This window comes from Pituophis catenifer, unplaced genomic scaffold, assembly GCF_029215685.1.
Source record: "Pituophis catenifer annectens isolate HBS135680 unplaced genomic scaffold, rPitCat1.0.hap2 SCAF_2, whole genome shotgun sequence".
In the NCBI taxonomy this organism is placed as follows: domain Eukaryota; kingdom Metazoa; phylum Chordata; class Lepidosauria; order Squamata; family Colubridae; genus Pituophis; species Pituophis catenifer.
The window spans coordinates 120,186,900-120,198,525 of record NW_027256882.1 but is presented as its reverse complement, the minus strand read 5'-3'; the positions used below and the strand labels follow the sequence as shown (position 1 = coordinate 120,198,525).

The 11,626-nt window shown below is 40.1% G+C and overlaps 1 protein-coding gene across 2 annotated transcripts; it reads left to right on the top strand.

The window, feature by feature from the left end:
- Nucleotides 1-282: 282 nt before the first annotated feature.
- Nucleotides 283-6,988, top strand: PTTG1 (PTTG1 regulator of sister chromatid separation, securin). 2 transcript variants are annotated; one of them, XM_070934312.1, is made up of 6 exons: nucleotides 283-306; nucleotides 2,758-2,869; nucleotides 3,452-3,615; nucleotides 5,607-5,697; nucleotides 6,386-6,535; nucleotides 6,901-6,988. In XM_070934312.1, exons 2-6 carry the CDS (start codon nucleotides 2,779-2,781, stop codon nucleotides 6,972-6,974), a joined length of 570 nt encoding a protein of 189 aa, XP_070790413.1. In that variant the 5' UTR covers nucleotides 283-306; nucleotides 2,758-2,778; the 3' UTR covers nucleotides 6,975-6,988. The 2 variants fall into 2 exon arrangements, with proteins under 2 accessions (XP_070790413.1, XP_070790412.1); XM_070934311.1 differs by lacking the exon at nucleotides 283-306 and adding an exon at nucleotides 1,120-1,164.
- Nucleotides 6,989-11,626: the final 4,638 nt, after the last annotated feature.

Here is an 11,626-nt window from a genome sequence, read left to right as displayed (position 1 = left end):
TTCATACCAGCCGCTACTAGAATCTTAATGTTGCTGCGAGAGGATCTATTATTTATTATGGTCTAAGTATCCATGGATCTTTGCCTTGTTTAAAAGAAAAAAGAAAAATCTGACAAGGTGAAACGTGTAATTTACAAAGGTTTTTATTTCTTCACGAAGAAACTCTTAGCGATGTAGTTGCTAGACAGGATGACTTAAATAGAATAGAATTCTTTATTGGCCAAGTGTGATTGGACACACAAGGAATTTGTCTTGGGGCATATGCTCTCAGTGTACATAAAAGATACATTCGTCAAGAATCATAAGGTACAACACTTAATGTTGTTGGCATGCAATCATAACATAGGACTAATGCAATCAATCATTAATATGATTGATAGGGACAGCATACTCCTGTTTTATTGTTGTGAGCCGCCCTGAGTCCTCGGAGATAGGGCGGCATATACATTTTATTAAATAAATAAATAAATAAATAAATAAATAAATAAATAAATAAATAAATAAATAAATACCGTTATCTTGGCAACGATTTAGAAGTGGGTTGTATTATCTTCTTCCGGGACTTTCTCGACCAGTGTAGCCGACGGTCGTGGTATCCCCAGGACGGCAGTCTCCTATCAAAGTCTTAGCCACCGCCAACCCTCCTTGCCTTCCCAACCCAGATAAAATTAATCGGGCACTACTAGCTAAACTTACTTGGCAATTCCCAGTGAGTTTCATGGGACTTTGATCTGATTTAGATGTTCATAGCATCACAGTAAAATACCACGATCCCATGCTGATTATGTTGCTATAGATTAACACAGCCATCCCTCTGATGTATATATTTTTTAAAAATTAAATTTATCCTGGAGCTTGAAGTTCCCTCCCCCCGCTTCCCCCCCGAACTTGAAGATTATGGGATCAAGTCAGTATCGCTTTCGTAGTTCACAAATCGACATCACGATCCTCGGCTCTTAAATATCCCGCGTTGCCTGCAAATGAGATTCAAGGCAAAGCAGTGTAGCCTCCACTTCTCCCCCTCCCGCCAACATTGGTTTTAGAAAGGGAGCCAATCAGTGGTTTTAACTGAAGCGCAACAGCCAATCAGGAAGCAAGCTAATGATTTAAAAGAATCCGGTAGAGAAAGCCGAGTTGTAGGTTTTACCCAAAGTATTTGCCGAGGTAATGAATCGATAAGGGGATGATGGATGCAGAACTTTTTTTCCCATGACAGTTAGTTTAATTTTCGTTTCTGTTTGTTCCTACGTATTAGGTTTTAAAAGCTAGCTCTGTTGAAATATTAAAACTGCAAGCCGTAGTTTAGGGAGAAGCGGGATGGTCTATCTTTTGTCATAATTGCTGAAACTTGTTTTTGTTTTAAAGTCGTGTATACTGGACTTGTACCGCAATGCTATTTTTCTGTTTGATAGCCTTATAAAACTAATTCTGGAAGAAGCTCTATTAATGAACATACAAATGCCGGCTCTATGATTATTAAATTGAAATAATTGAAAAATAAAGGGTTCAGTTCTGTTTACAGGTAGCAGCAGAAAGCAAGATATGCTGACTTCTATAGTACCTGCACATCACAAATTCATATGGAATAATATCCTTGTTGTAGAACTAAGAAAAATGTCGGTTTAGAACTTCATGAGGCATGATATTCCAAACTAGGGGATGAGGGAGAACTGTTTTTTATTAAAAGGCTAGTTGTTTAACCTACAAAGTGTTTAATTCGAAGTATGGTAAGAAACTTTAGATCCTTGAATACTAGATGTTGGGAAAACTATGAATTGAGACAAGTAGCATTTGGAGATCAAATTAATGGCTATATACTGTACTATATTTAGTCTGACCTATAAATTTTGAATCTTACTTATTCAACTGTAACTCCTGATTTGGTGTAAATAAGTCTCCTGTTAATGAGCTTGAAGCCCAGTTACTTCATCAAAATGTTTATGAAACCAAAATGGAAGTGGATTGTAACTGTCTACTTTTGAGATCTCAGCCTATCTAACAATACTGATAGTTTTTATATTAGTGTAAACTTGATCTGATTTTTCTCAGTTTTGAGCCCAAAGTCAGCTAAGTCCATTTGCTGAGGCATAATTATCCACAGATGGCATTTTTACAGACCAATCAAATTCTATAGCTCTGTTGAAATTAAGACAATACAATTTTATTTACTTGTTTCCATTGTCAAATCAAGGAATTATATATATATATAGATAGATAGATAGATAGAGAGAGAGAGAGAGAGAGAGGTGCTTGGAGAGTGGGCGGCATAGAAATATGACTAATAATAATAATAATAATATTGCAAGTAGTAGATGGGAAACTCTGTTTTTCCAAATTGGGAAGACATGATTATAAAGTCACATTTTCAAATTGTTTAAGCCAAAAATATGTTTTCTGTAAAAAGAACAGGTGAATCTTGTATGGAATTCACAGTCTTCTCACCTGGGTCAATTTAAGACAGTTTGAAGTAGGATAACTGCCTTGGTTCTGAAAGATTCTGAGCTAGAAGTTGCTGCCCTAGCTATGTAATATTCTAGGACCGGGATGTCAAACTCACGGTGTCATGGTGGCGTCATGTGACGTATCAGGACTTTTTCCCCCTTCGCTAAACGGGGCGTGGGCATGGCCAGCATGTGACTCATCTGGGAATTTGACCGCCCTGTTCTAGGAGAAGAGTACAATTGCAGTCTTGTATTGATGTGAGAGGTTTAGAGAATAAACTTAGATGTGCTATAATATTGTAAGTATCTGTTTTAGGAATCATTTGATGCCATAGAAATGGCAACACATATCTTCATAGACAAAGAGAATGGAGAAACTGTCACCACTACTGCTACTAAGGATCGACTAAAACAGCTATTGGCACCTTGTGAGTTTGCATTTATATAAAAAGCTGTAGTCTAAATGAGCAAAAAAAATCTGTCTCTAAAAAGGCTCACTCAACATATTAATTGATTTAGATGCCGTCTAATCAGAATGATTTCTTATTTTAAGAGGATGGAAGATGAATAGCTACCTAAATATGATATCAATGTGGCTTTTGTATAATTGAAAACCTGACAAAACAGCCAGTCTTGAGACTATAGGTGTAATTTGGTGATGTAACTCTTGTTGGTTGGGAAGAAAGAGAAATGAAAAGTGGCCATCTTTTTGCTTTGTAGAAAGGACCACTGTGTGAATTCTGTCGTGAATGGAAAAAGCTGAACTAAACTGCAGGATATTGTCTTAGTTTACTAGACAAGCAATTTTTATTAAAATTATTATCTAATGGATATAAAGGCCAATGTGGTTGTACTGATTCCTCCATAGCCCTATTCTGAATTGTCCAGTTGTATGCTTTTAGTGCCTTTGGGGATGCTAAACCTGTATTAGAGAAAACCTACTTTAATAAAGAAATGTTGGAATATAGGACCTAAATTGCATTGTATAACAGGACTTTTCCCCTCTACAGCAAAAGTGTTTGTAGAAAGGTCTCATCCTAAAACCCCTCTTGTTGGAAGGACAGCTAATGTGAATCTAACAGAATCTCAATCAGTCAAGAAGGCTCTGGGAAGTTTGAACAGACCTCTAGCAAAGAGTCAGTTCCCTAAAGGAAAAAAGTTCTTGTTGAAAAAGGTTAGTAAAGCTAATTTTCTGTTGGATGCCATTGTGATGCTCAGACAGAAGAAACTAACAGTGTTTGTGTTAAATAACTTAGAATAATTTTAAACCAAAGAATGAATAGAAAGCATGAATCCCAATTTATAGAAGTTGAACATAAAGCTTTAGAGGTGTCTCCTAATCTGCCATGTATAGCATTCAAGCTATAGAGAAATAATATCTTGGAAAAAGAAAGAAATAATATCTTGGAAGCTGATGGACAGCCAGAAAAGCAATACAACAGTGCTTCCATGCCATTCCATTGGAAGGGAAATGAAATTGATATCTACATGATTAATTTGGGGGGGTGGTGGTGAAAGGAAAGATAAAACAAATAGACCAGGACAAAGGTGATATTTGAAACTAAAAAGAGGGGAAGGGCTTTAGTAATCTGAATTGTGTGAAGGGAAGCACAAACCAATTTTAGAGGAATGATCTGGTCAGAGAAATTGCTTGCCCTACAATTCAAGAAGCTGGATTAAGCCTAACAAAAGTTATAGTAGGCATAGGAGAACAGAGATCCCTATGTAGGTAGGTTCTAAACTAATTATAATTTAGAGACTCAACAAATCAGGATAGTATTATGGGATTTCCAAGGAAATATTCCAAGTAATAAAGATTTCTGCAATGTTCAGATTACTTCATCCTTATCAGTTCTTCTTGGTGCATTCTTCTAATGCAGAAAGAACTAATTTTTCTAATTAAAATTAATTAATTAAAAGCAAGGTTTTGTTTTGATGCAAAGTCTCCAGGTCAGGCTAGATGCCTGATGACTATTCAGGAACATCCATATAGTTTATTCTTAACAAAATAGGAATAGTTTGCTATTTTGTTATTGATGTTTTGATAGCCTACTCTTGGTAGTTGCTTATCCATGTCCTAACCAGCTCTTCCCCCTCTTAACTTTTTGATAACAAAGTTATCTAGGTGTCAGTTTTATACATTTTAGGTCCAGGAAATGAGGGCCAGAATGCTTTCTTTTGCATATCATCATTTGGGGATTAACTCATCCTAACAAACATGTTCTGCACCAGGTCTCTGTCAGATTTCATATTTAATGAAAACATATAAATTATTGCTAACAATATTAAATGCAATTGCTACTATTTCACATCATTAAGCAGTGATTTAAGACTTGAAATGGGTAGTTTACACCCATAGGCAATGTGAGGGAATTCTTGATAAGGACAGTAATTCTGTATACATTTTATTAGCCTTTGATCACGGAGGTGAAGTGACTCGATAAAAAAGCACTTGAGTCCTGAATTTAATCTCTGGCATCTTCATGTAGACTTGGTTCTGAACTGGGGGTGCTCACAGGGAGTGTGAAAACTTGGGTTTAGAAGCTTCAAAATTATAGTGTATATGTATAATTATAATTATATGCATATAATAATAATTTTTTAAGTGGTGCGAGAATATATCAAGTGTTCTTGGGGTGCAGGCAGTGGTAGGTTTCAACCGGTGTTACCACTGGTTCACTTCACACATGTGCTTTGCGTGCGATTTGCTTCGTGCAAGCGCATTGCATTTCACAACACCTGAGGCACGGCAATCCGCTCTGCTGCGCCTATCAGCTGGGCTAAAAATGAATGAATATAGGTAGGTATAGCGCAGGGGCAGGCTGGAGGGCCCAGCTGACGATCGGAGGGAACCGGTTCGCTCTTACCTCACCTCCACCACTACCGGCTCGTCTGAACTGAGGAGAACCAGTAGCAACCAACCACTGGGTGTAGGTTATAGAAAAGGTTGGGAACCCCTGATGTAGAGGAATAAAACTTCTACTTGGAAGATTGGAGCTGCTGCTTACAGTATGAATCTTGACTATAATGGGGCATTGTGGGCTAATAACCTAGGCTAGTAACTCTGGAATAAAACAGCCTCTTATATACCCCAGATATTCATGTGCTACAATCTCTAATGTCTTGAGAGGGTGTTGTAACTTTTTTATTATTATTCTTACTTAGGTAAATGAAAATACAAGCAGAATTGAAGACAACAGCATGGTTCCTGAAGAATGTCCAGAGAAAGAGAATCTTTTTTCTTATAATCCTCTAGGTCAGTTATGGCTAACCTTTTTGCCATCACGTGCCAAGAAGGGGTGGGTGGGGGAGGTTCGCGAGCGAGCGTGCCCACACCCATAATTCTATACGCCCCACCCCGCGCTCGTGATCCCCCTTACCCACGCTCCTGGCACGTGATGTCCCAGTAGGCCCGTTTTTCTGTCTCACCTGGTTCCAGATCCTCTCTATGCATCTGGGGAGGGCAAAAAACAGCCTTCCCCACCCCACCCCACCCACAGGCCCTCCGGAGCCAGGAAACAGCTTGTTTTCTTACTTCTGATGGGCCCAGAAGGCCCAAAAATTAGCTGGCCGGCGCATGCATGCGCGCCCTAGCTGAGCTGGCATGCCAGGCGACATGGCGACATGGCTCCGTGTGCCACCTGTGGCACGCGTGCCACAGGTTCGCCATCACGGCTCTAGGTAATGCCCCAAAAGGAAAGAGCTTCAGCTTTTTTGGCAACAGGAGACTCATTATTGAAGAATCAGGTTTCATAAATAAACATCTGGACAATAAGATGTGATATCACTGGCATGTCATCCTGTATATAGTGAAGTATATAATCTTCTTGGTCCAGGTTAATAAAGTTAATGAAAAGTTAGAAGTGTTATATTGACTAAATTTAAGCATGGTTTTAACCAAGTTGCATTTCATTGTATTTTGTTCTACTGTTTTCCATTAATAGATTTTGAGAGTTTTGATGTTCCTGAAGAGCACCGGCTGAGCCATATGTCTTTGACTGGAGTTCCTCTTATGACATTTGATAGTGGGCCTGATAGATTTGCAAGCAGCATCCCTCTGCCTGCAAAACAACCTTTAATTTCATGGGACTATGGTAAGTAGTTAGACTGTATTCTGAAAACCTAGCAGCTGTGATGTTTTTTCTTTAACTGCCTTGTTCAATCTGGGGTCTTCAAGATGTACTGAAACCATAATTTCTAGTTTTACTAGCTACCGGTATTTCTTAGTCATGTGGGTTAATAGTTTTGCAAACTGAAGTCCTAAGGTAATTGGCTAGGGCTAGAGGTAGTAGAAAGAAAAAGGGTAACAACTGTTTAGGAATTATTCAATAACACCTACTTTAAGAATGATTAAGTAAACACACTTTTTAGTCACTTTAGAAAAATACTTAGTTAGAGCTAAATCAGAGAATATAACTGACTCGAGATATTATAATCTTTTATTTTTATTTATTTTTAGATTGTCTGCAGTCAACTAAGGATTTTCTGGCCACTCTGGATGAAATAGTAATTGATCTTCCCCCTCCCTTGTAACAAGTAAACAAGCTATATTTTAAAGTTGTATTTTGAACAATGTTGTAACTTGTTTTTTTTTTTAAATTTGATTTATATGTTTCAATGTTATAATAAAGAACTTGTAGTTGTAAGTATTTGTAGTTGTAACTCTTATCTTGTTTGAACTACTGGTAGATTTGGGGAAAAGAATTTCATATAATGAAATTATTTATTTACCATTTTTACCCCAAAGAAAGACAATTCTGAGTTTAAGATGAACCCCACAAAGGAGAACATAAAAAGCAAACACCAAACAAATCTGTTTTTCAGCAGCAGTGTTTGCAGCCAATTGTCCATTTCCCCTTTTACTTTAATATCTTCTGCCTTCAGCAAACATAAGAGGATTTCTCCTATCATATTTACAGGTAATAATTTGGGAACAAAACACTTTTCCTATTGGGTAAGAATAATATGTATGTGCTTTTTATCTTGCCTGCTGGCCTGATAAAATATGCAAATGTATGCACTTGAACATATTTAATATTACAGACATGATTAGCGGAAAGAGTGGCTGCAACGTTTTGTGTCAACCCAAACTTCTAGACTGGATTTGTACAACATACTAGGCTAAAATGTGATCGACTACAGTAGTTTGTTGTTGAGAGTTGTATGCAAATTCCCCCTCCCGCCCCTTTGTTACAAATGCTTAGTGTGAGCCTAGGCAGATAAATTCATTCAGTGAAGCAGGAGTTAGTATGTTGTATGAACACAGTGCAGTTTTAATTTATATATAATTCTGAAGTTTGCTAATTTAAACATCTGGGCAATGAAACTAGGTTTAATTGTTGTCGAGCTGAACTCAACACCACAACATTCCTTTTATTGCCGTTGCTATTCTGGCAAAGAAATTGCATTACATAATTGAAATTCTAATTTCAATCTCCCAAATCTAACAATCCTGTTCTGGGATATAGAAATGGCTTGTTTAGTTGAGAATGATTATATGATCCTATTCTAAATGACAGGTCACCAAGTGACATTCGGAGCTGACCAATCTATGTGCCAAACAGGCACAGATATAAAATAATTTTTTTCATGATGGAAACGTGTTACTGTAATCTGATTCATTTAAAAACTGCAGTTAACAACTCTGGCAAAAAGGTTCATTAAATTGGGAATCCTCACTTAACAATCTTGCTTAGCAATGGAAATTCTGGTTCCAATTGTGGCTGTAAGTCAGGGACTATCTGTAGGCAATTGTCTGATTTTGTCCATTTCCCCCCATTTGCTGGAATTGCTTGTTATACTTTCAGGATCTACTTTTTTTTTAGGAATTTGCCTTCACTGTGAATTCTTTTTTCCCACTGCTGCTTCTACTGTGGAATCCTAGTCACCATTATTGTGATACTTTTATAATTTTTCTTGAATCCGAAAAATGTTATTAGGCTACCTTTGGTTTAAGTTTTCCTTACAATCAAGGCCTACAGAATTAGATGATCACTTCTCCCAAGGTTACTTCCCCTTTTCAAGTAAGCTTTTGTTATTGGTTAATATGAAGGACAGCTTCTGTCACCCTGAAGGGGCAAGTTGTGAAACAACACAAGCTAAGCATTTTCAGGAAGGGCCGTTTGACAGAGTTTGTCTACCCTAAATTGGTAATTAAGGTAAAGTCTTCCATCACAGCTACTCAATGCTTCTTTGAAAAAAATCTATAGCTTAGTTTTCAATCATCCAACTCCCCCCCTCCCCCCTCATCCCAGTATTTTATTATGGGTTGGGCAGGCTTTACTTTAATTAATTAACTTTAAGCTAGATGCTCTCTGAGGTATTGCAAAGTTTATTCATTTGGATTTCTGAGCCAGTGTGGATATTTTAAATGCAAATCTTCAACTTGCCTTTCTGTCACAGTTCATCTTTGATTGTTACATTCCAATAACCTGAATCATCTTGCCAATATCTGCTTTACCTCTTAAATCATATTTATTTTCTTGTTCTAAGAGTTGAAGGTAATTTGTTTCCAAAAATTTGGGTGTTGTTAATTAGCCACTGTTATTTCTGAAATAATATCCAGTGGTAACAAGTTGCATTACTGAATTATCTGTAATGTTTCTTTAGGAGTTTATGTATGTATGTATGTATGTGTATGTGTGTGTATGTATGTATGTATGCTTGTTTGTCTTTGAGGTGCAACCAGGGGTGAAATCTAATTTTTTTTGCTGCAGGTTCTGTGGGCGTGGCTTAATTAGTGGACGTGGCTTGGTGGTAAGGTGACTGGGAGTGCGTGGTTTGTTAGTCAGATGGGCGTGGCCAAGTCAATGTCACTTCTTTGCCCTTTTTTAACCTACAAAACACAACACAACTGGCTCACCCACAATATAAAAGCAGCTGTGCTAGACCCAAAATGGCCCCTGCAACAAGCAGGAACCTCACACAGCCACAAAAAGCCCCCCCAAAAAACTTTCACACTTTACACACACTCAACACAACACAACACAACTGGCTCACCCACAATGTAAAAGCAGCTGTGCTAGACCCAAAATGGCCCCTGCAACAAGCAGGAACCTCACACAGCCACAAAAAGTCCAAAAAACCAACTTTCACACTTTACACACACAAAATTCCACATACAGCTTTGTGAGATTTTGTGTCTTTGTGTAGTTAGAGTGAAACACTACAGAAACACACTAAATCTCAGAAAGCTGCACAAATATTATTTTATTTTAATTTATTTTTATTTTTATATAAAAGCAGCTAAATTTAAAACTTCCTAAACTTTAAATGGCTAGGTCTAAAAAAAGAACATCTAAAAAAACCCCAATTAACTATTTTTTTTAAAGCTCCCAAAGAGGAAAAAAACTTACCCAATAGAACAGGGGTCTCCAACCTTGGCAACGTTAAGACTTGTACACTTCAACTCCCAGAATTCCTCAGCCAGCTTTGCTTTGCCGGCTGATCAATTCTGGGAGTTGAAGTCCACAACTCCCAGAAGTTGATTGCAGGCAGGGAGATTCAGTTGCTTGCTTATGCAATCAATTGCACGGATTACAGCAAGGCGTTGCGACCAGCAGCTAAGGTAAGCAAGCTGAGGTGGGGCGGGGGGGGGGGGGGGGGCGGGGGAGGGATCGTCAGAGCCATTTAAAAGGAAAAAAAGTTTTTTTCTTTTACATGGCTCTAGCGATCCAAGCTGAGTTGTCTGATTAGCAGGCAACTCAGCTGGGATCGTCAGAGCTTGGCTGGTCAGAGCCATTTAAAAGAAAAAAAAGGCTCTGATGATCGCGCGACTCAGCTGGGCATTGGGGGCAGGGGCAGGGATTTTTGCTACCGGTTCTCTGAACTGCCCGTCGCCATCGCTACCTACTCACCCGAGCCGGTCCGAACCGGGAGCATTTCACCCCTGGGTGCAACCCATCCTATGTTTGCAATCCATCAATCCAGGGGTGAAATGCTCCCGGTTCAGACCGGGTCGGGCGAGTAGGTAGCGATGATGGCCGGTGGTTCGGAGAACCAGTAGCAATGGCAGCTGGAGGCTCCGCCCACCCACCCACCCGCCCCATTCCCTGGACTCCTACTGCTCACCTTTCTCCCGTGGCTGGCTGTCAGGGAAGGCAAGCACCTGAAAGGTACTGGAGTTGCTCACTCTCCTTCTTGAATGAGCCGCTCTGGTCCATGCGCTGGCTGCACAAGCGCACATCGTTTATTTAATTCAGCGGCAGATTGGGTGTGCGCTTGCGCAGCCGGCGCGTGGACCAGAACGGCTCATTCAAGGAGAGTGAGCGATTCCGGTACCTTTCGGGCGCTTGCCTTCCCTGACAGCCAGCCGCGGGAGAAAGGTGAGCAGTAGGAGTCTGGGAATGGTACATTCCCCGAGTTCGGGGAATGGGGTGGGTGGGCGGAGCTGCGTGGCGAAGGGCGAGCAGGCAGCGGCTCTGCGGCAAGGCCGGAGTTGAGGAATGGTGCATTCTCCGACTCCTACTGCTCACCTTTCTCCCCTGGCTGGCTCAGGGAAAGCAAGAGCCCGAAAGGTACCGGAGTCACTCACTCTTCTTCTTGAATTAGCCGCTCTGGTCCACACGCCGGCTGTGCAAGCGCACATCCAACCTGCTGCTGAATTAAATAAACTGTGCTTGCGCAGCCGGCACGTGGACCAGAGCGGCTCATTCAAGAAGGAGAGCGAGCAACTCTGGTACCTTTCGGACGCTTGCCTTCTCTGACAGCCCGCTGCGGGAGAAAGGTGAGCAGTAGGAATCCGGGGAATGGGGCAGGTGGGCGGAGCCGCGGGAGAAAGAAATTTAAAAAGTTTTCCTACCGAGTTCTGTGGGCATGGCTTGGTGGAAGGGGGTCTTGTGACTGAGTGGGCGTGGCTGTGAGTGACATCAAGTTGGCCACACCCACTCAGTCACAGGACCCCCCCTCCCCACAAAGCCACGTCCACAGAACCGGTAGGGAAAAATTTTAGATTTCACCCCTGCATCAATCACTAAATTCATGTTATGGTCCCAGAAATCAAATCTTGTTAACATCATTTGGATAGCCTTTTATGATTTGTGGACTGAGCCAGGAATTCTGGGAGTTGAAGTGCACAAGTCATAAAAGAGCCATGGTTCCCCACTCCTGGCTTACAACTTCTCTCTTTTCCTTTTTGGTCTTCTTCCATGGCTGAAAAAGACCATTTGAACCATCAGGTTCTTCAG

Excerpts from the sequence above, each read along its gene's own strand:
- PTTG1 (XM_070934312.1), top strand. The coding sequence starts at position 2,779 with ATGGCAACACATATCTTCATAGACAAAGAGAATGGAGAAACTGTCACC. Across the intron at positions 5,698-6,385 it reads TTTTTCTTATAATCCTCTAG|ATTTTGAGAGTTTTGATGTT; the intron begins GTCAGTTATGGC and ends TTCCATTAATAG. Across the intron at positions 6,536-6,900 it reads TTTAATTTCATGGGACTATG|ATTGTCTGCAGTCAACTAAG; the intron begins GTAAGTAGTTAG and ends ATTTATTTTTAG.